The sequence below is a fragment of the Thunnus thynnus genome, chromosome 2, assembly GCF_963924715.1.
Source record: "Thunnus thynnus chromosome 2, fThuThy2.1, whole genome shotgun sequence".
NCBI classification, from domain to species: Eukaryota; Metazoa; Chordata; class Actinopteri; order Scombriformes; family Scombridae; genus Thunnus; species Thunnus thynnus.
In genome coordinates, this window is record NC_089518.1 from 35,936,852 (window position 1) to 35,959,394 (window position 22,543).

The following is a 22,543-nucleotide window of genomic DNA, read 5'->3' on the forward strand; positions in this document are numbered from 1 at the left end:
AGTTTTTGGTTTTGGGGGAAAAACATACCAGAAGAAGCTGGTTATAATTTGAAACCAGAGCCTCAAAAAACAGAAAACAGCCTGTGAGATGTGTTGTGTGTTGGCGATTTGTTTAGATTGTTTAACTTGTTGTAATGTTGATGCTTTTTTAGAAGTCAAGGTTACATAAAACTGTTGTTTAATCCAGTTTTAACCTGGTCTGGACTGTCTAGACCCAATCAGTGTTTACTGGGTTAGTATGGAAACAAATATTACATCAGTGTCATTGCTAAAACTCTCTTTTGGATATTGTTTCCTCAGGAGATGCCTGAGCTTTCTCAGGTTGGTTCTTTTCAGGAACATGTAACCAGTATTTCCACACTCCCTCCCTCCCTCTGCGGCGGTCTGATTTCACCCCCAGCTCTGTGGGAAGAGCAAAGAGCTGTCCCCGGCACTTTGCGTCAAGGCCCGAAGCACGGTCAGCCACAGAGAGATGCAGATGTGATCGATGTGAAGAGAATGGGAGAGGAAGAGAAACTCTGTGTGACACGGATGGAGGGGGAGGAAGAGGGGGGGGAGGAAAAGGCGAGGCCACATCAGACGACTGCCGAGCTGCATCCAAGTGTCAGTGTCCCAAAATAGTGGCGAGCGACGACCAGACTGAAGACACCAAACAAACAACAGCTCTCAGATCAAGTAAACATCGGCTAACGCGCGAGACACGACAAACTGTGAAGCCTCCCTCTGTCTTCCGGTCTCGTTAATCAGAGCTGTGGAGAAAGCGATCGGAGGGGACACCCGTCCTATTAGAGGAGGCTGCAGCAGCACCGCCGCCGCCGCCGTCTCTCTCCCCTCCTCTGACCGAGGTCCTCGCAAACACTTTGCCTTTCGAAAAAATGTTGACAAGCTCCCTCTGTGCGGTGCTGTGTGGACACAGAGGACAGAGTCTCGTCTCCAGCAGATGTCTTGTGGCGCCGACTATAAATAAAGCCAATGAGACCAGCCGGCCGCTGACGAGCACAAGCCGCCGCGAGGCCGTGTTAGCTTTGCAAAGGGCCTGTCTAGACTTGGCACGGCAGGCAGGCTAACATTTGGCAGGCCCTGCGTCGAAGCCTGTGATGCCTGTGAGCTTTGTGTTCAGGGAGAGGGAAAAAATAAAGATTCTAGCCCCCCAGATTTGAGGTTTTATCAAAGTTGTTTTCGATGTAGGGGCAGGTGGGAGAGGAAACGGTGGGAGCTGAGGTGCATAAAGGAAGCAGCGCTCGGTAGAAAGGCGCCCGAGGAAACAAAAAACATGGCTGCAGAGGAGAACATGTCATGCATTGTTAATTTCTCCTCTCTGCAGTAACATATAGTCAATTTAGCAAGCGTTTAACATCAGTGAGAAGAAGCATAACATCTAATGTATTTACCCTTCTGAATGTTCTGTTAAACGCGGTGTAACAGTCAAGAGAGAAGTGCACCAGTGTAGCCTTGTGTTTCATTGATGACCCTGACGATCCCAAAGGACATTTGTAGCCCGGAGGCCTGTCTGTCTCTATTTAAACCAGTCTAACAGCTCCTTGTTTGGAAAGGAGAGACTTTCACTTGCCAAGACAGTGCAGGAAGCCTCAATTAAGATGTAATGCGGTGTAATTTTATGGCACGTTTCATAGCAATACGCATCTACAGTCAGAGAGAAAATATCCAGAGACGGCCGTAACACGGAACACTTCCGGCATCTCCGCGACAGCTGAACTATAATCATCACAAACGCGATATTTTGACACCAATAAAATGGCAGAAATCACTTCCTGCTTTTATAAGAAACATTCAGAGTATAAGTCGGAGCGCTTTAATTTCATGTTCCATTACACGCAGCCTAAGTGCAAAATGACGTCGAGGCACGTTTCTCCGCATTAAGTCTGACAGAAAAATGGAGGACGGAAATCAAAAATAAAGATTTAGTAAAAAAAAAAAGAAAAAAAGCCAATGACAGATTGTCAGAGTGAATCAGTGAGTGAGGAGTCAAGAATAAAGGTGGTGAGGCGGGTCAAGGGGAGTCGTCCTTATGAAAACCCTCCGTCGGAGTCCGCCGTCTCCGGTGCATGTGAGAGGTCACGCTGTCGCAAAAGTATCAGGGTCTGAAAACTGGACCTCCATAAAAAAAAAAAAGCCATTTCTGACATTTGTAAAAACTATCTTACTATGGTAGAGAAGGTACTGATTGTATGTGTTTTTGGGTAAATTGGATGTTTTGTACAGTTTTTGTGTTTTAAATCTTAATAGTTGAACCCTAAATTACAAATAATCAACAAATAAATAATGTTAAAACCAATGTGAAAGCACTATAAGCTGCACTTCCTCTAGTGGCCACTAGATGCTGCCTTAATGACAACGCAGACTATTATATTATACAATATATAATATAATTTACACACATATATATACCTCTCAACATCATGGGAAATATACATACTTGCTGTTTTTCCAAGAGTTAAAGGAGAAGGATCCAACCAATCACGTGTGTGTGTGTGTGTGTGTGTTAAGTGAAGCTAAAGCCAGTAGGAGATTAGTTTAGCTTAGCTTAGCATAAAGACTGCCAGCGCCTCTAAAGCTCATTAATGAACACGTTATATCTTGTTTGTTTAATCTGTACAGAAACAGGGCTGCCAACTTTCGACTTGAGCTCGGCGTCACATTTGTCGTGTGTGTCAGTATTTGTTGAGGCAGCAAAATGATTTGCATTTGTATTGGAATAAAAGTGGAAAATAGGCATAATATCACACTTCTGATTTATTTAAAAATGTATAAATATTTGCACGAAATAAATATGACTAAGATTACACTGAGCAGCATGCATGGAAATATATATATATATATATAATAGATTTGTGTATATTTTGTGTACATTTCTCACTTTCCCCTGCTGCTGTTGCATTGTGCTGCTCTGTCTTGTCTGTCTGTGCGCTGTCAGTTTCCTTTTTTTTTTCGCTGCAACGTTATCAGTTATGAATTTGTTTGTTGTTTTTTTGTTGTTTTCTCCTGCTTCCTGTCTTTAAGCTATAGGCTAATCACCATGTCTGTACATAGACATGACACTGGCATCAATCCTTTGGAAATAAGTGCATTTCCCAAAGGTATTGAGCTATTCCCTTAAATATGGAGTCAATAAATTGTTTTCCTGACATCACAAAAAAAGAAATACGAGCAGTCAAACGATCAGAAAGGTTGTAAACAGGTTAGTCAAACTTATTTAGAAAAGAAGATGAAGGCAAACAGACAACAAATTATTACCAAAATGTCTCTTGTAAACATGCATCACAGTTTATAGACGGACTTCCTGCTACCAAACATACATACTGCAGTTGTGCTCACGCCGTTTTCTTTGCAATGAGGGGTTTCAGGTCCACTACCTTTCAATTTTACCTCCAAATAAAGTGGTGAAGATAAACTACTGGTTCGTTTACAACATGATGGTCTCGTGTTTCTGACGTAACGATGTTCCCAGATCTCGGCAATTACTTTGGAACTAAGGTTATCATGATCCATGGCTTCAAAACATCCATGTAGAAACATTTTTATTACTTGTTTTTGTCCAAGTTCCTTCTTTGGCTTGTGCAAAACCCAACTGAAGTGTTCCCAAGTAGAAAAACAGTTAGGTGTTTTATAACCAAGGCTGGATTACCAAGTGGGCCCCAAAAGACCCACAAGCTCAGTTTACTCCGTTTTATTTGAGTCAACATAATTTGATTAATCACAAATTTGTTAGAAATTTGCACCACTGAGGTACAATCTGAACTCTGACAGGTCCTCCATCCTCTATCGTGTGGTCCTGGTCTTGAAGAGGGACTCTGTAAAAATCTAGTTTGAAGACTTTAATAGTTTTAGTTTATATTTGTTGTAAACTTGTGTTTTTATCAATCTGCACACAGAAAACTGAGGCCAAGGTAGTATTATCCCATCACAGGAGTAACGTAAGGCTGCAATCAAGTATTTTCATCATTAATAAGTCTGACAGTTATTTTATTTAATAATCCATTGGTTGTTCAGTGTACAAAATGTCAGAAATTAGTGGAAACTGCTGATCTTTATTCCCTGAAACCCAAGTTAACATATTCAGATGACTTGTTTTGTCTTACAGTCAAAACCTAAATGATGTTGAGTTTACGATCATGGAAAACTGAGAAAACTAGCAAATATTCACATCTTAGAAGCTGCTACATGTGAATTTTTAGCTTTCTTCCATTAAAAAGTGACTTATAGTGATTATTTTTCTGTCAATAGACTATTTGATTAATCAACTAATCACGTCAGAGTGCTGTCATGTATAGTTTGGGTCGATAGGCAGTCTCAGGAATCCCGCCATGTTTATACGTAGCTGATAATAATGTGGGGAAAGAAAGAGAGAGAAGGAAAAGATACTGTACATGTTCCTCTGTGTGTGTCACCTACTTTGTAAACGCTCTTTCCAATCAGATATAGCAAATGAGTGCAAATCACTGCCAACTGTAAACCCACTAAATCAATTAACATCTCCGAGCAGCGACTACAGCAGCAGGAGATTCTTGTTGTTTGCCCTTGCATGCACGAGTTACTATCTTAACTTGGCAGCTGACACTTTGCCAGAGTGGATGTGCTGAGAGGTGTATTAGAAGTGATAATGAAGAACACACTTCCACTTGAGAATGAGGCAATTAAAGTAAGGGTGTAAACAGCAGAGGGAGGACTGAGTGTGACTTCCCTCCTGAGGGAATCCTCCAACATCTCTCACACCTGAGAGGTCTGCGGAGAGAGAGAGAGAGAGAGAGAGAGAGAGAGCACTCGCTCTGATGAGGATTCCTGATGACAGTTAGCGACAGGAGGATATAACACGGTCTCACAGTGCAGCGGGATGACAGCCAGGAGACTGAAAGCTGCACTGAATGGCCTATTTAACATGGGCCACACCTGCACACTTTAGTATGTATTTAAATTAATATTTTATCAATGATGTGACCTTTAAAGTAGCCTGCGTGGCTCAAAGATTAATGTACAAACTAGATCGATTAGTCAGTCAAAAGAACATTATTCAGCAGCCAGTTTGATAATCGATTAATCACTTAAGTCATTTTTCAAGCAAATATACTAAACACATTCAGATGGTCAATTAAATATCTTTTGGATTTTGACTGCTGGTGGGACAAAACAAGAAATCTGAAGATGTCTGAGCTCTGGAAAACTGTGATGGTCATTTTTCACAATGTTTTGACATTTTATAGACTAAATGATTAATCAACTAATTGACGAAATTGTTGCCTTGTACAAACTCCATTAAGAGTAAGATAATCTGGGGTAAAAAAAAATCAATAATACAGTACTACTATTACTTTATTTATAATAAACAATAATATTTGTTTATTTACCACAAAGGCTACAATGGTGACAACAAGTAGCAAATTAAATGATTAAATAGAAGTTAAAAATATTTAAGTATAAAACATGCAAGAAATGTTTCATGGCCCTCTGAAGGCCTGGTTTAGCCATTTAAACGTCTTTAGACAGTAGACAGAATTATGAGTAATGTAATTTCATAAGAATTAGAGTAGTAATTACCAATATACCAACACAGATTATAGAGTGCCACTGTTGCCTGTCTGACACATGTGGATGCAGGCAAATCTCGTACAGCTATGTAAAATAATATCACAGTTATTATTATTTGGGCATATTAATATTTTGCTTAATTTTTGCTGCTTTCAGTATAATCATGATGAGTTTCTTTTATTTTGTTCTTTCATGCAAAACAAATCATTTGAATACTTTTATACGAGCAAGATAATATCTAATTTGTTAGTGTTAATGATAACTTGAAATTTGAGCCTTTGAGAATGAATGTTAATATCTACATTTTGCCTTAGTAAACTTAATTTAAAGTTGTGTAGGATGGCAATGCAGATTTAATACCCTAATATCGTTTTGCTTAATTTACTGTACTTAATAGTGTGCAACTTTTGGTTGTTCGAATATTCAGTAAAATTCAATAAGAGAAAAAAATAGAGCGTGAAAGCTTCTACTCAATCTTGGAAAAAAAATCTTCTCAAAATCCACTTACTGGCTTTTTTGGCAGCTTTTAACAGCGTCTTTACGGGCTATCTTCATGTTTTTTTTACTCAGGCAGTGTTTGGGCACGCTCGCTGGCCGGAGGGGTCCTTTGTTGATGACGTCGCTGGTGATTTGGAAGATGTTGTAGCCGAAACTTGACCAGCGCAGCGTTGTGTTTCAAGTTGATGTTAACTAATGTCTACAAATGCGTAGTAGCTACTATAAGCTCCAAAATGGCACAAACTGCTCATATACTAAATTAAAAGGTGAGTTTGTTGTTTATTTCATGGCTCTAAACAAAGCGGCTTATTAGCTAGCCTGTTAAATCACACTCCTGTCAGCTGTACGTAGCATGTAGTTACCAAACCGCTTATAAAACTTCTGTTATCTTAAGGGTGATTTGGTTTATGGTCATGTTATTTATCTGATAAACGCTAATTTAATACATCATGTGGTTAATTGGTGTCTGTGGACTTATTCGGCATTAAATAATTATCAAAGCAAAGGCGAAATATCGATAAAAGGACCACTTTTATAATTTGTGACAATGGTCGCCGTCGCCTTCTACAGTGTAGTTTCGCTGGTTGGTTTAATTGAAGCTAGTTTGGTAGGAAAGACATTTCTAGACAATTTAAATTGTAATAATAAATGCTCCTTGGTGTATCGGATGCTTTTATGGGTTAAAGTTTGGATCTTTGGGCTTTTTAAAAAGTCTTGAACAATGTTTTGGAGGCGTGAATGTTTACTAGTACACAAGGCCGAAAAGTGTCATATTAGTGGACGGAGTTTGGTGTTAGTTTTTCTTTGAGAGTGGAACAGATCAGAGATAAGCTGCAGATAGTTTCGTGACGTGAGATTACATGCAGACTACTTCGGTGGTTGCGATTTTAAAGTAGACGAGTATTGTTAACTTTCTTTTTTTTCTGTATATTTTTTAAATTATTTTTAATTTAATCAAACTGTAGATTCTATAAGCAATACAGTCCACACACTTCTTCACTCCCACCACCTCAGGCCACAAACCAAACCAAACAACAAAAAACACCAACAAAAAGTAAAATCAGCACTGCCGTTATATAACATGAGCCAAAATAATGTCTTTACCGACAGTCCATTAAACATTATATATACAGTAACCTTATATAGACAGTATATACAGATTGGTGACAACTTAAAGGAAAAACTGTTCCAGGTCTGAATGCTTACCAGATCCCCTACAGTGAGGGGATCTGGTAGGTCTGTTATGCTGTGGGGGGCATTTTGCTGGCATGGTTTGGGTCCACTTGTCCCCTTAGAGGGAAGAGTCACTGCAAATCAATACAAAGGTTGTAAGTATGAAAATGATGTGAATCATATGCTGTGGCCTTCGCAGTCAGCAGATCTCAACCCAGTTGAACACCTATAGGAGATTTTGGACTGACGTGTCAGACAGCGCTCTCCACCACCATCATCAAAACATCAAATGTGGAGATATCTTTTTGAGGAATGGTGTTCATCCCTCCAGTAGAGTTCAGAGACTTGTAGAATCAATGCCAAGGCGCATTGAAGCTGTTCTGGCAGCACATTGTGGCCCAACACCTTACTAAGACACGTTATAGTGGTTTTTCCTTTAGTTTGTCACCCTTCATATATATAACAACATCTTCTCTTTCTGGAATTTTGCATTTTCCAAATAACTGTTAGCTTTCTCCTCTAGTTTCTTAAACTTTCCCTTAATGTTGACTTTTTGCCTTGTTTGTCACTTAACCTCTTAATAAAGATGGTTGAAGTCAGCCTAAAATGAGTCACTGACATTCCTGTTCCCCTGGACAGTGAGGAAAAATAATTACACAGTTACACAACTAGTTAGACTTGTGATGTAAGAAACTGTTTTAATTGCATCTGATTTGGATCTGACTTTGTCTCCTCAGCTTCAGGTCTAAAGACTAAAGCAGACTCCGCTGGCTCAGCCATGCCTCAGAAACTCCAGAAGAATGCCCAAACTGCACATTATATCGAGCTGGGAGGTTATCAGTACTGGCCTGTGCTGGTTCCCCGCGGCATCAGACTCTACACCTACGAACAGATCCCGGGGTTTCTGAGGGAGAACCCTTACATCACAGATGGATACAGAGCCTACCTGCCCTCCAGGCTCTGCATTAAAAGGTGAGAAGCAGAAACCAACAGGGTCTCGATACATAAGGTCGAAACACACTATACTTACTGTGTTTGTTATTGTCAGTAGCTTATTATCCACAGTTATTTTGGGAACAAACACTTGATTATTTTACATGTGGCACTTTATTCATCCTGATTTTTGACTATACCAGTCCTTGGGGAAGTCAGGGTGCATTGCAAAATACAGTTTACATAAAAATACATGGATACCTTGAAAAAAACAGAGAAAAGTCCATTTTAAACTTTTGAATTAAGACATAAAATCCAAATCATTTCTGCAACAGAAGAGGTGCTGTAGGTGTTTCTTACATCATCCACAGGACAGGAAAACAAACCTTTTACTTATTTATAATCCTTGGCTACAGTGGCTTGTGGTTTTCTCTACTGTTAAAGTTGCTCTTCTTTAAAAACATGTCCTAAAAACAACAGCTTGATACCCACAAAAGTGCCTGTAAAGACAGGTTTCCCACTTGCCCACATAGTGACTGTTAGAAAACTGTGCAGTTAATTTAACAGTTGACAAAGTAAACGGTTTTTACTCATTTCGGTGATGTGGAGCAATAAGTTGATTCACAAGATTTAATGCTGTGAAGTAACAGACTTTATAGCAGCTAATTATATCAAATGTTCTTCAATTAGCCAGAGTCAAGAGAGGATGTTGGGTGCGGTTGAGATTACTCAGTCTGTAATAAAAGATGATGTTCTCTGAGGAGAACTGACATATTTTTGATTGATTTAAACTTTGTATATCTTCTCTGCAGCCTCTTCATTCTGTCCAATGAGACGGTGAATATCTGGAGCCACCTGCTGGGCTTCCTGCTCTTCTTCTGTCTCGGGGTGTACAACATGGCCTCCGTGCTGCCGGCCTTCGGCGCCTCCAGAGAGGACTACGTCATCTACTCCATCGCGCTCTTCTGCTTCCAGGTACAAGACTTTCCAGACTTTTCCAGTTTGATTCAGACATGATGGTTGTTTAGGACGTCTCCTTACATCTTGACCAGATTACTTGGTAGATATTTCAGTAACGCTCTGCTGTAGTTAAGATTAAAGTTGGAATCCACAATGTTTTTTAGTTTATATTTTATTAGTAAATCCCTCTGTATAGTGGACTATTATAAAACACATAATCATTGACCCACGCCTTCATTTTCAATGATGTCGAGAGTACAATTAAAACAGAATAAACACACAAAATCAATTAACAAACAGACAACAACAAAGTATTTTGTAATCATGGTTTTAAATTCACCTGTAGGTACAATTGTGTTAAGTTTTAATGTGTGTTATAAAATGTTCCAAGTGTGAGCAGCACAAAACTAAAAGAAATTTCCCCAAAATAATATTTGCACACTGGACTTTGAGCGTTAGCCAATCATTTGCATGGTTCAAATCAATAGAAACCAACGTCTTACTGTTAAAGATGTCCACACAACCTTTTCATACAAAATACAATGATGAGTAGAATAACTGTCACAGGTAATAAATCTTAGGGTGGAGTGATCAACTGAATCAACTGAGTGTCTATAGATAACATCACCATAAACCAAAACAGAGAAGAAGAAGAAGGCCTCAATTATCTTCTTCCTATTGAAAATAGGAAAATTATCTCTGATTCTCTACAAATATCCAATTTTTTTGTCGTAGCTCGCTGACAAGTGTGAAATTTAACTTATTGATCCAGCCAGATACCAAGATATTTATATTCCGAGACCCTCTCAATACCGTGTCCATTCAGGGTGGTAATATACAAACTATTGTTCACAATATCTCCTGGCTGTAGAGAAAAGCATATATTTAATCTTGTTTGTATTCAGGACTAATTTAAAATTAAAAAGTGCAAAGCAATACAGAACTGTACCATCCGCATAAAGATAAGCATTGCAATTTGTTATAAAGGATGTAATGTTGTTAATATAAATTGTGAACAAGACAGGACCCAGTATTGAACCTTGTGGAATCCCCTTTGACAGCAGTAAAAATACAGAATGATCATTTCTCAAAATGGCACATTGCTGTCCATGAGACAATCAAAATCAATATCATAGAGCCTCTGTAAGAACCATAGACTGTATAAAAATATGGACGTAGTTACCGTGACATCACTCGTTGGTTTCTGAAGAGCGGTTTTGAAGCTCAAAGTGAGTTGTTCTGGCCGTCGCCATCTTGGCAGTGCGTGACGCTGCCCTAACTCCCAGCCAATCAAAAATGGGCAAAGAGGCGGGCCGAATGGCTGAAACAAGCCACCTAGCGGCTGGCGGACCTGTCACTCAAAGCAGCCATGTTCTTCATTATGCATAACTTTACGGTTTAATAAAGTTTAAACGGGCGAGTTATAAAAAAATTCACCTTGGTACAGTTGTCATGAAAGAGGAAATTAGCTACAGAGACCAAAACCATTGTTTGTACCAGGCTGTAAACATGTTTATTTCTGCTGTAAAGTTGGGTATTTTAACATGGAGGTCTATGGGGATTGACTCGCTTTTGGAGCCTCAAGTGGCCATTCAAGGAACTGCAGTTTTTGGTACTTCCACATGATCAACAGTGTCAAATGCTTTTGTTAAATCGACAAAGAGGGGAGCACAATATTTCCCTTTGTCAACAGCAAATGCAATATCATTTATAACCAAAGTAAAAGCAATGACAGTACTATGTTTAGCTCTGAAACCAGATTGGTGTGGACTTAACACAACATTTCTTGAGAGGAATGATTTGAGCTGATTATTAACTAATGACTCCAGGACTTTAGCAAGACAGGACAGTTGGCCGATAGTAATTAAGATAATTTTTGTCACCACCCTTATGCAGTGGGACTACATGTGCAGATTTCCAGACCTGAAGGATAACTCCAGTAGAGATAGAGAGATTAAAGAGATATGTCATTTGTTCAGCAAAAAATGGGGCACAGAGCTTTAAAAAAAAATGAGGGTCTAGTTTATCCTCTCCTGTTTCTTTCCTGCAATCGATAGCTTGAAGTGTCTCCTTAACAACAGAGAGAGTGAAGGACTGTAGAGTGAACTGAGAGGTTTAATGAGGGCGCATGAGCCAAAGGCTTATTATTAAGAGCAGATCCTGAGTACACCATATCACACAAGATTACCAGCAGCAGCAAAATGTGTGTTGAAAGCATGGAAAATCTCTGAAGTCTCATTTATTAAAGGTATAATATGTAATTATTCCACATTAAAATGTCTAAAAACAACTGGACCTATGTTATATATTTTGTTGAGTTGTGTACTTACATTATCCCAAATGTTTCCAACAATTTTCAAACCCAGAGATATCTGTCATTTAATCAAAGTAACGGACCGTTTCATTTGGTCGCATGTCAATGGTGTCATACCTCCTCTACCAAAGAGTAAACACGCACAAGATGCAAACGGCGGCGCTGTGTTTGTCCGCTACAATGGCGTCTACCAAAGAGTAACTTACACACATACAAGATAATACATCGGTGTTGTGGTTGTTCCACACAAACTGTTATAAACTGACGTTTATTCAGTTTTAAGCCACATATTCATGATAAATTTAGGTCGTTTTTAACTATATCTTTTAGCCGGAAGAAGGATTTTAGTCATTGGACGTCTGGATCTTAAGTTATCAGAGAAATAAACTGGGCAAAACGAACATCGTCAGAGAAATATTGATTTTTTTTTTTTTTTTTTTTTTTTAGGTGAAACAGCTTTAATTAGTATTTTAACGATTTTAATCTGCGTGTACGTTTGTTTTTGGAGAGGAGGAGACCTTTGCGGATAATTTGGCTCCCGGTAAAAACATCCTGAATGATTAACACTGGAGTAATCCTAGCCCGGTGAAGCTGGTTATTTAACAATGAAGACAACAACTCCCATGATCCCTTGCTACTTCACACCGTCATCACACTCCGTCTTTTGTTATTGTTTTGATTGAGACCCCTAGCGTCTGAAATTACATATTGTACGTTTAAGCAGTCATTAAACGTAACATGGGAAGGAATACATATAGAGGATTTGTTTTTATTTACCTTTACTGCTTTCCAAATATTTGACAGGTTTGTAAAAGAGCAAGAGATGAATTCTATGTAATAATTGAACATTTATTTCTGAGTTGGGCTGCTTTGTCCCTTGCCTTGAACATCATTGACAGTTCTTTGGAGAACCCGGGTCTTGATCTGTCTTTAACCTTAAACTTTTTTAAAAGGTGCATGTTTGTCAATGATAGGAAGTAATGAACTTTTGAAATATTCCAATGCCAGTTCTACATCTGGTATTTCAGAGGTGTGATGTATATTACTGTCAGCAAGGTCACTGAGAAAAGCCCGTTCGTTAGAAGTTTTTAAATTTCTTTTGATAACAATCCTAGAGCTCGATCTTTCCAGTCTAGCACTTCTAACGCACAGTGGTTACTAAGGCCAAGCACAGAAACTCTAGAAGCAGTAACATCATCCCTCCTATTGGACAGAATCAAATCAATCATTGTTGATTTTGAAGGGTCTTTCAAATTAGGTCCGGTCGGCTCATCAATCAACTGTGACAGATTGAGATTTTCATACATCTCTTTTAGACTATTTGCCAACCAGTTTTGGTTCGTCTATTCCGTACAAGTTATGTAAGGAAACCTCAGAATTATGAGCCAGTATAAGCCAGTTTTCCGTCAGAACCAGGATATTTGGGTCAGTTTGTGATACAAGAATTTAAATTGACTACACAGACTTCTGATATTTAAATGCATCGACACCCAGGCCATTTCTGGATTTGAAAGCAGAGTCGCAGGAGGCACATGGCACCCTAGAGCTTATTTGGGGTTTGGGTTTTATGATTATTACATTTTCAGGGTTATAACAACTTTCAAATAGGCTGATGGTGTTCACGAGGGCCACTAGTGATCAGTACAGTGTTCTGAACTGGGCTCACCTGAGTTTTTTTGGCATCACCGGGCTTAAAATGATCAAATTCACCGATATAATAAAAATTCTTGGGAGATGAACACCTAAAATCTATTGAGGCATCAAGGTGTCTCTCTGTTAAGTCTGCTGACACAATCCGTACCTGTAGGGGGCGTCAGAGTTTGAGAAATCTGTGGGCGGAGGGGGGAAGCGACCACAGCAGCACAGGTGTTTTCAATCATCAGTCCGAGACACTGCAGAGAATGTTTCCAGTTAACATCCTTGAACCCAGGCGGATCAGGTGTAATCCATCTTTTCCTAAAATATGAGGAACGTTCCCAAAAAGAGATTAAAATTGTCAGTGTAAAAAGAGTCCGTGTGTGTGTGTGTGTGTGTGTGGAGCAGTGTGAGTGGAGCCATGTGTGCAGGCTGACAAGTCTAGAGAACCAGCCAATCCCACGATCCAAAGTAGGAATTGGACCGGAGATAAAGAAACTTTTCCCCCCCTGGTGGCCTTTCAGCAAGTTAAAAAGAGGCTAAAATCATGTTTCAGCAGTTCAGACTGCTGGCGATTGATGTCGTTTTGTACCGACGTGTATCACAAGCTTTGTTGCTGTGGGATATATTTTAATTTTTTTTTACAAAAGGCTGGGAATTCTTTCAGCCAAATCTTTCACAGTAGCTCCAGGAAAGTTGGCTGTACAAGACTTGACAACCAGAGTCTTCAAATCCGTGTTGGAAAAAATATTTTTTAAAAGAAACCCTCTTACAGTATGTTCAATCAGCGATATATTTACATGTCGTGTTGCTGTGTGTATGCTACATATACCATCATTGTGTATTTGTCTGTCCTCAGCTGTGTATGCTGTGCTCGGTGGGTTACCACCTGTTCTGCTGCCACCGCTCGGAGAAGACCAGCCGCCGCTGGATGGCGCTGGACTACGCGGGTATTTCCATCGGCATCCTGGGCTGCTACGTCCCCGGAGTCTTCTACACCTTCTACTGCAATAATGTACGTTCATCTTCAGCTTGTAGAATATCAAATCTGTTATTGATTTAGTTTCCTTTATATTGCATTTACAGATCATATTAGCTGGTAAATATGAGAATTCATCAGCTGTTTTACCTTCTAGCTAAGCTTGCAGATCTTAAAAAGCACCTGATGTATGATTAAGTGCAGGTACATGCCAGGAAATGTATCATTTGCCTAATGATGTGTGTTATTGATTTAATAGAAATGTCAGATTTCTCTCGAGTCGGACATTTGACCGGCCTGCTGGTGAGATTAGTCACTTGTTGTGTCATCTGACCCCTTATGTCTCCCTCTAGAGCCGCGTCCAGAGCGTTATTTTAAATCCTTACACAATGCTAAATGTGAACGAGCTACCCTCCAATCCTCCTGTGATTCAATTACACTAGGCTCTGTAAATTGTAAACGGCTGACTGTTTTTTCCCTTGTGGAGTCTCATTGAAAGCAGCTTAATAATGTTAAGCTCTGTTTCCTATATATTCCCCCCTGAACTCACCACTGTATTTCTCTTCCCAACACTTCCACGATCTCCAGAACATTCGTCAGGATGCTGCAGCTTCATTTAAACACACACTTTACAAAAGACAACCACAACGATGGCTTACACACAGTACAACTGATAGATTATTAGGAGAAAATAAGACCGTGGAATAAGAAAGCATGTAAAAAACGCCAAACATTTTCTGCTTTCTGCTTCTCAAATGTAGGAATTTGCTGCTTTTCCTTGTTTTGTATCATTGTAAACTGAATATCTCTGTCTATTTGACTGTTTCTCGCACTCTTGGACATTATTTTAGTCACAGACTAAAAGTTCAGTTAATCAAAAAACTAATAAACAGATTAATTAGTATTGAAAATAATTGTTTCAGCTCAACCTGACAGTAGAATTAATGAGGGATTTAAATGGAAATGATTATTATTTATGACACTTTTACCTGAGACTACACAACCATGAAGGTTCAGAGAAACATCTTCATCTTTTGCTGCTCATATCGTCATCGTTCAGGGAATTGAAACTTATTTTGCGATTACACTCTTTGCGGCTACGTTAAACGCATTTTACAGAATGTAAAACATGTTTATGTGTGAAGCTTCACTTTATTAACCATCTATCCACATCTACACCTCCTCCCTGGAGACTTCTGATCGCATCGTCCTCAGCCTTTGAGAAGCAGTAATTGAATAAAGCTGAAGTGGAGCCCACAGTCTGGCTCTGCTGATTGACTCATTGTTCCTGGTGAATAAGCAACACGACACCTTCGCCGCGCTCGCCGTTTGGAAAATAGCCTCTGATGACACAAGCCAGTTTCAGTTCCTTATTCCAGCCGCCCACCACCATGTTTTTTTTTTCTCTCTCTCTCCTGGTTGCTTCTCCTCTCTATCCTTTTTTTTTTTCTTACTCCTGAAGTGTTTGGCTGTGCTCCTTACTGTTCGCTTTCCCCCGCATATTGGAAGCGCCGGGGTTATTTTGCCCCCAGAACGCAGCTGAAATCTGCTCCAGCTCAAACCAGATGGCTGCGTTCACGGAGCGGTCCGTCACTCCTGTTCCCCACCATATGACGTTCGCAAGTCTGGGAGCCGTCTCAGCGTCCCCCTCCCCTCCCCACCCCTCTCCCTCCCTCCCCACCCCCCCGTCCTTGCCAAGACTGGGGCTCTCCGCTTCTGGGTGGCTCCACTCCTGTGGCAAGCCAAGTCCCTAAAGAAAAAAAAACTGACTTTTTATATTTAGCCAGTCAAACTCTTCTCTTCATCAGGAGTGTTTTTAGAAGATGCAGATCTGGAGAGAGAGAGAGAGAGAGAGAACACGGTGTCTGTCTGTCATGAAAAACGGGAGGAGAGCTTAAAAAATTTTTGGCTGAAACCGAGCCGGGGGCCTTGTTCCTGGTGCAAATTTATTCACTGTGAAATTCAGCAGGACTCGTCACACGAGGACGTGTGACTGGACGGAGGCCTACATCCACACAAAACGGACAGAAGGGACTGAGACGAGGCTGGTCCAGGCTGTGCACACAGTTACTTATAGAAGTTTAGATATTAAGAACAGATCTGAGGCTTTAGTGTACATTTGGTTTATGATAAAAAAAAAACAACAAAGTGAAAACAGTGGGAGGCCTGTTTTTATCAGATGCACAGATCTTCATTTGTTATATCGTCATATGCCTTTTGCAAATATAATAAAGCCGCACATGCCAGTTTTTTAAAAAAGGAAGAGAAAGAAGAAGAAAATGACCAAAAACTCATCACAGAAAGCAGCAACAATCATTTACATTCTTGGTTAAATTGTCGCTTAATTCTTTCAATCAGTCAAATATCAGAAACACAATTTCCTAGAAGCCAATCTGATGTCTTCAAATGACTTGTTTAGTCTGACAAACAGACCAAAACCCAAAGATTTCTTTTTCAATCATGTAAGACAAAAAGAAAAAAGGAGCAAATCCACACATTTATGAAGCTGGAACCGAAGAATGTTTGGCTTGTTTCTTGATAAATTCTGTTTTGATCGACCGACCTTTTGAAAACAGCTGAATTCTAGATCACCATCAGAGGAAAATTGTACGAAACTGACAGGTATTTAAAAACACAAAGGGATTTCCTTGAGAAGTCAAACTACTCAGGAATTGTCTAAATTTAAAGCCCTTTAAACAGCGATTAGTCTGATCTTTAATAACAGTTTCTGTGCTCTTTATGTACACTTACAGATGAGCTTATCAGTGACATTTTTCTTCCTCTGCAGCCCGTCTCTAGGTTTAAATCATTCAATAACTCACCTGTAAATGCACTGGTCTGATACCTCGATGTGTTTGTGTGTCTTTTTACATTTATGTTAGTTTTTGTTTTGTTTTTTTCTTGTTGAAACTGATTCTCACATGTGTGTGTCTGTAACTGTGCAGGTGGTTGTGATTGACCTTCCCCTTCTGTGTCTCTGTGTCCCTGCAGTACTGGCGGCAGGTGTACCTGGTGACGGTCCTGGCCATGATCCTGGCCGTCTTCTTCGCTCAGATCCACCCTCATTACCTCAGCAAGCAGTGGAAGCAGCTGCGCTCGCTCATCTTCTGCTCGGTGGCCGGATACGGCCTCATCCCCACCGTCCACTGGATCTGCATCACCGGAGGCTTCTCCTCCGAGCTCGTCCAGGTGACCACACGCGGCGTTGTCATGATAACTGTCACATTCACTGCTTTTTGATCTCTTATTAAAATAAATATTTCTCCCATTTTCAGGCTTTCGTGCCTCGGGTCCTGGGGATGTACTTAATCGCCGCGTTAGCTCTCATTTTCTACGTTTCAAAAGTCCCTGAACGTTACTTCCCAGGTGAGACTAGTCTTTGATTTCAGTCTCTTCACTGGTAGTTTTAGATCATTTAGGAGACAATAACATCTGTTTACAATCACTATCAGCTTATTGTTTAGCAGAAATCATTCATATAATAATATTTAAAAGTCCCAAAGGCTTAAGTTTCTATTTTGGAGGCTCTCAAACAGTTTGGAGCTTGATAAATGATGTTAAAGATTTAGTTTCATGTGATTCAAAGTGTAAATTTTCAGCATTAGGTGTCTCCTCCTTTTGTCACATTTGAAGCATTTTTAGAGCTGGAAAGTGTGTGTGTGTGTGTGTGTGTGTGTGTGTGTGTGTGTTTTATGGGTTTCTTCCAGGTCTAAACATCAGTTACAACATTTTATTCTGTAATATTCAGGGTTTTGTAAAAGATAAATATTGTTTTATTTTCCTCTGTGGCTGCAGGTCAGCTGAACTACCTGGGCTCCAGTCACCAGGTGTGGCACATGCTGCTGGTGCTGATGTTTTACTGGTGGCACCAGTCGTCAGGCTTCATCATGGCGTACAGACACAGCCAGCCGTGTCCCGACAGCCCCCAACACGCGTAGGACGCCGCTCAGCACGCTGGGAGACTCTGTTATAATGTAAGCAGCTGTTCCACTTATCATCATACACACGTTTACAGCTGTTGTATTTATAGATATTTGATATTTCTCCTTTTGGTTTTACTGATTTTCAAATATTGTGGGACATATTCTGTCTTAAATGCTACGTTTACTCCCAGTAGAGGGGAGCAACACTCAAGCTTTTTATTTTCTGTTAAATTTTCTAGGGCTGTAGTCAACCAAAGAAAATCGACTAAAATCGTACATAATCTTCAACTAATGAATAAGTCGCGCGCGGGAGGGGGGTAACGGGACAGAGTGCACAGTAAACTCGGCAGCTACACATTTCTCTGTTTTGTGTCTTCGGGTTATGCTAACCCATTGTTGCTAACTTTGGAGCTAACCCCCTTTACTTTTCCAGCATTTGGGAAACAACAGATGTGACTTTTTAGCATTTCTTAACTGACACACTGTAGTCTGTACTGTATATTTACTGCCAGACTGACAACTTACTACTAACCTTTTCCTCTGCTCCACTCGTATCCACCGTCACTTCTCTGCTCCTCGCTCTTTCCCGCTCGCTACGCAAACATGCTCCTTAACGGAGCCACGCGACCAGTGGTTTCCCAGGCAACAACAGACGTTGACTCACGTACCGGAACAGCGCTGCACAGGGACTCCCAAACGCTGTCGATTTCCGAATTAATGGATGTTCATTCGGATATCAGATATTTAAAAATATTTTCTTAGCCTGGCGGGGGTTCTCGTTGTGTCATTATGGAGAAACACAGATTCAGTAAACGTTCAGTAACCGTTGAGAACAGTTAGACCCAGCAGTCTCCATTAGGTTGGGCGAGTTCAAAGTTGTGAAAACAACGGGGGTGTTTTGAATACACCCCCGTTGTTTTCACAGGTAATTTGTTAGTCTGTCCCTCCCGCCGCAGGAAATAATGGATTAATCCTGTAAGGCTGTTGATGTCGCACTTTTCTCCTTATGAAAATGACACGGAGATTATTCGACCAATGAGAATTTAGTCGCACGAGAGCATGTCGACCAGCAGACTACAGCCCTAAAATTTTCCAGAAATGTGATTGGTTGACAGAAAGTTTAGTCAGTCTTAACTACAGAGAAGCTAAATAATCGTTGACAGATTTTAAAGAGGAAAATGTGAAAATGAGTAGAAGTACGGTGATACTTCCTGTCTCATTTAAGCTCCTGTGATGTTTCTGAATCTGTATTAATACTAATATTCATTCACTGAACTGAAACGAGGCCTCCAGTTGTTTTCTTGGCAGTTTGGATTTGAATGAGACACATTCAGACATCTCATCAGTAGCTGTAAAGACGTAATGTGTAACTAAATGAACCTTGGATCGGAGGCTGTGATTACATAACAATCAGTGATGACTTTATTGATCAGCTTTCATGTGAACTACTAGACTCCTGTCATTATCATCGAAAACGGTTTTCAAGGAAATTTAAGTGAGCATCTTGTGTCTTTAGAGTTGCATTAATCAGTATTTTTATATTAACAATAGATTAAATGACTACATGTGTCATCACCAAAAAGCTGACAAACTTAGCAACAAGCTAATGAAGAAAGTGCAACATCTAGCAGCTAAAGAACCTGATAGTTTTCTCTGAAGTTGGTGGAGACAAAAACCGGAGCTAAAAAGAGGAGTGAATATTGGACTTGTATTAGTCAGGTGGACAGAAACACGGCGGAGGTGATGAGACGATCAGATGTCAATGTTCTGCTGCCCTCAAGTGACCAAACTAATTAATTAACAAAGTCTCTATCAGTGTTTTTCACATTCAGAAACCAGTAGCAGCTGATGGATGTTATCATCATTTTAACTGTTGATTAATTTGTTGTGTTTTCTCTGTTGTGCAGCGTATCCCAGCATGCACAGGTGGAAGACGGGGGAGAGAGCGGTCCATCACGGGGCGACCACAGACACATTCTCACCTGCGAACGTCTTCGGTCCACCTGACCTGAGAGTCTCCATGATGTGAGAGGAAACCAGACAAACCAACACATCAGGAGGGGAATCAAACCTGCGACCTCCTCCAGGATGTGATGCGACAGTGTCGAGTGTATATTTGAGATAAAACAGGACCTCTGAGTGAGTGCAGGTAAACCATCACGGGAGGGTGAAACACATTTTAAATGATCGTCACCAAAAAAAAAAAACACTGAAACACGGCAGTCAAACGACAAAAATCTCCAGTATTTGAAGCAACTGCACTGAGTCCAAAATTACTTAAAATCTTTAAAAACAGACATGATCAGGGTCGGCAAGTTAAGTCATGTAGCATTTTTCTTTTTTAGAAGAGATCCCACATATTTCTGTAAGTGCCTGTTCATGTAGCTCTTGTTCAATTATGTAAACTTTCCAACTCTTATCACTTATTATTTTAAAATGTTTGTTTTTTTTTTTTAATCTGAGGGGAATTCTCCAAAATAATCTTATTATGAATTCACAGTTTATGATCATTAAAATGATGTTTTTAAAAAACAATTACCCTTTAGGCTGGAATTAAATTAAATGTCCTTTTAAAAAAGGGAAAATAAAACGTTTTTAGGTGTTAAATTTCATGATTTCTGCACTGTTACATTAAAAGTTTGGGTGGATGTTAGTAAGTCAATCAGTTTGATGCGATCTGAGTCATTTCTAATAGATTTCTTTTTATTTCTTAATTAATTTGTAGCTGCCTTGTTGGTAAAACTGTGAGTCTCTTCTTAATGAAGACAGCAGCTTTCAACATGCTTAGATAGAAAAACAACCAAAGACTCAGAGCCGCTGCTGCTGAACGAAGCGCTTCAGTTTTTATCTTCATCAGTTTGTTGTTTTTGTCCTTCTGTGAATTGATGTTTGTGACTGTCGAACGAGACGAACAGATGGGTTTTTAAATGTTAAATGTTCTACTTACTTCAAAACACAGGTACTACAAAGACTCATGAACTGTAAATGTGAGAGAAACCTGATGCTCCAGATGTTAAATGTTCTCTCACGCCGGTCTGCACCGCCTCTCACAAACTGACTTTAATATCAGAGCTGAGTCTCAGCGTTCACTACTGCGATGTTTAAATAGCAGTTTATTAAAGACAAACTGTGCTGAATCCCTGATAACCTGCCAGATGAAACTACAGTATTATTTAAAGCTCACATCTTTAATTTTATTTTTATTTTCTAGCCCCCACAAGTGAATATAGAGGTCTGCATCTGGATGTTATGGAGCAGCTCGGCCTCTAGAGGCTGCTAGTGAGACTTTTAGACCTTTTTTTTTAAACTGTGTCCCAATTCCATATTTTAAACCAACGCTGACGTCTACACCGTGTACTCACGTCGACAGCAGCTAATAGAGCAAGTACGTTCGTTTCTTGTATACTAATAGATATTTATAGGCAACTGAAAAGTGTTTTTCTACATAAATTTTGATTATAAACCAACAGAAAATTGTACAAAGCAAGTAGAGATTAATGTCAGTGTTTGGAAAAAAAGCTCCTGCCTATTAAATAGAGTGCTTATTTTATTTATTACGTACAATTTTGTATTGTTTTTGTCTCTAGAGATGTAGCGTCACCATCCACAATGTTCTAACAGCTTCTTTATTTCAGCTTTAATGGACGATAAAACCCGTCATCACTGTGCTCATATTTGAGGCATTTTTACAGTAAAATATGTCCTTGTCGTTTTTTAAAAGCACAAATATGCTCTGAAAACAGTTAAAATTAGTTTGAAATTGGGACACAGTTTGGTTTTTAAAAATTCAGGCACTGATTTAAGTTGTTTTTTGTTTTAAATCGACATGTATTGCAGTTTATATTTTAACTGCAACTTTTCTCTCCTGTTATCTGCTGTAGATTCTGATGATTTTAGTGGTTTTTACTCTCGTCGTCACCATAGCTACAACTGTTGTTAGATTTTGTTGTTTTTTTTCTGCCTGAACTGACGAGAGAATCCTCCGCTGTAGGTAAAACACTCACAGTATTTTTTTTTTTCTCAAGCTCATTTAGGGTGATGTGCAATGTTAAAAGTCATTCGTTTGTTGTTTATTTGTATTTTAATGGCTTCGTTCCAAAATGAAACACATCCATCTTCAAACTGCTCAAAATTTCAGTAATTTAAACATTTTCACAAATATTACAGTACTTTCATGAGTCTTAATTTACAGTAAATGTTAATTGTAATCACTTAATTACAGCAGGATTCCAGTTTAAATGATGTATTATTTTGGAATGAATGTCATTTGTTTTCTGTGGTATTTAATGTTTTTAAGTTTTTAGACCAAGACGAATGTTCTTTGGTGTTAAGATTTCAATATGTCTACGTCTCATTATTTAAATTATTCACTTGCAGACTTGCTCTGTACAGTTTGTAACAGTTTCTCTAAAAAAAAAACAACATATTTTTTGTCTTTCTTCCGATAAGCTTTCTGTGTCGATTTGGCCTTAAGACTCATTTTGTAGCAGCGGAAAATTTTTGTATCCTGACTTTTCATACCTGAGCAATCAAAAACTGCTGAACTTGACGCTAAAATAAAGAAAAATTAACCTTGTACTGTTA

At 39.4% G+C, this 22,543-nt stretch overlaps 1 protein-coding gene across 1 annotated transcript; it reads left to right on the forward strand.

The window, feature by feature from the left end:
* The first annotated feature begins 6,138 nt into the window (after positions 1-6,138).
* On the forward strand, positions 6,139-22,535 carry paqr3a (progestin and adipoQ receptor family member IIIa). The gene is made up of 8 exons (XM_067572383.1): positions 6,139-6,308; positions 7,953-8,187; positions 8,961-9,123; positions 13,917-14,072; positions 17,028-17,225; positions 17,312-17,402; positions 17,832-18,010; positions 19,867-22,535. The coding sequence occupies exons 1-7, from the start codon at positions 6,248-6,250 to the stop codon at positions 17,972-17,974; spliced, it is 1,047 nt and encodes a 348-aa protein (XP_067428484.1). The 5' UTR covers positions 6,139-6,247; the 3' UTR covers positions 17,975-18,010; positions 19,867-22,535.
* The last annotated feature ends 8 nt before the right edge of the window (positions 22,536-22,543 follow it).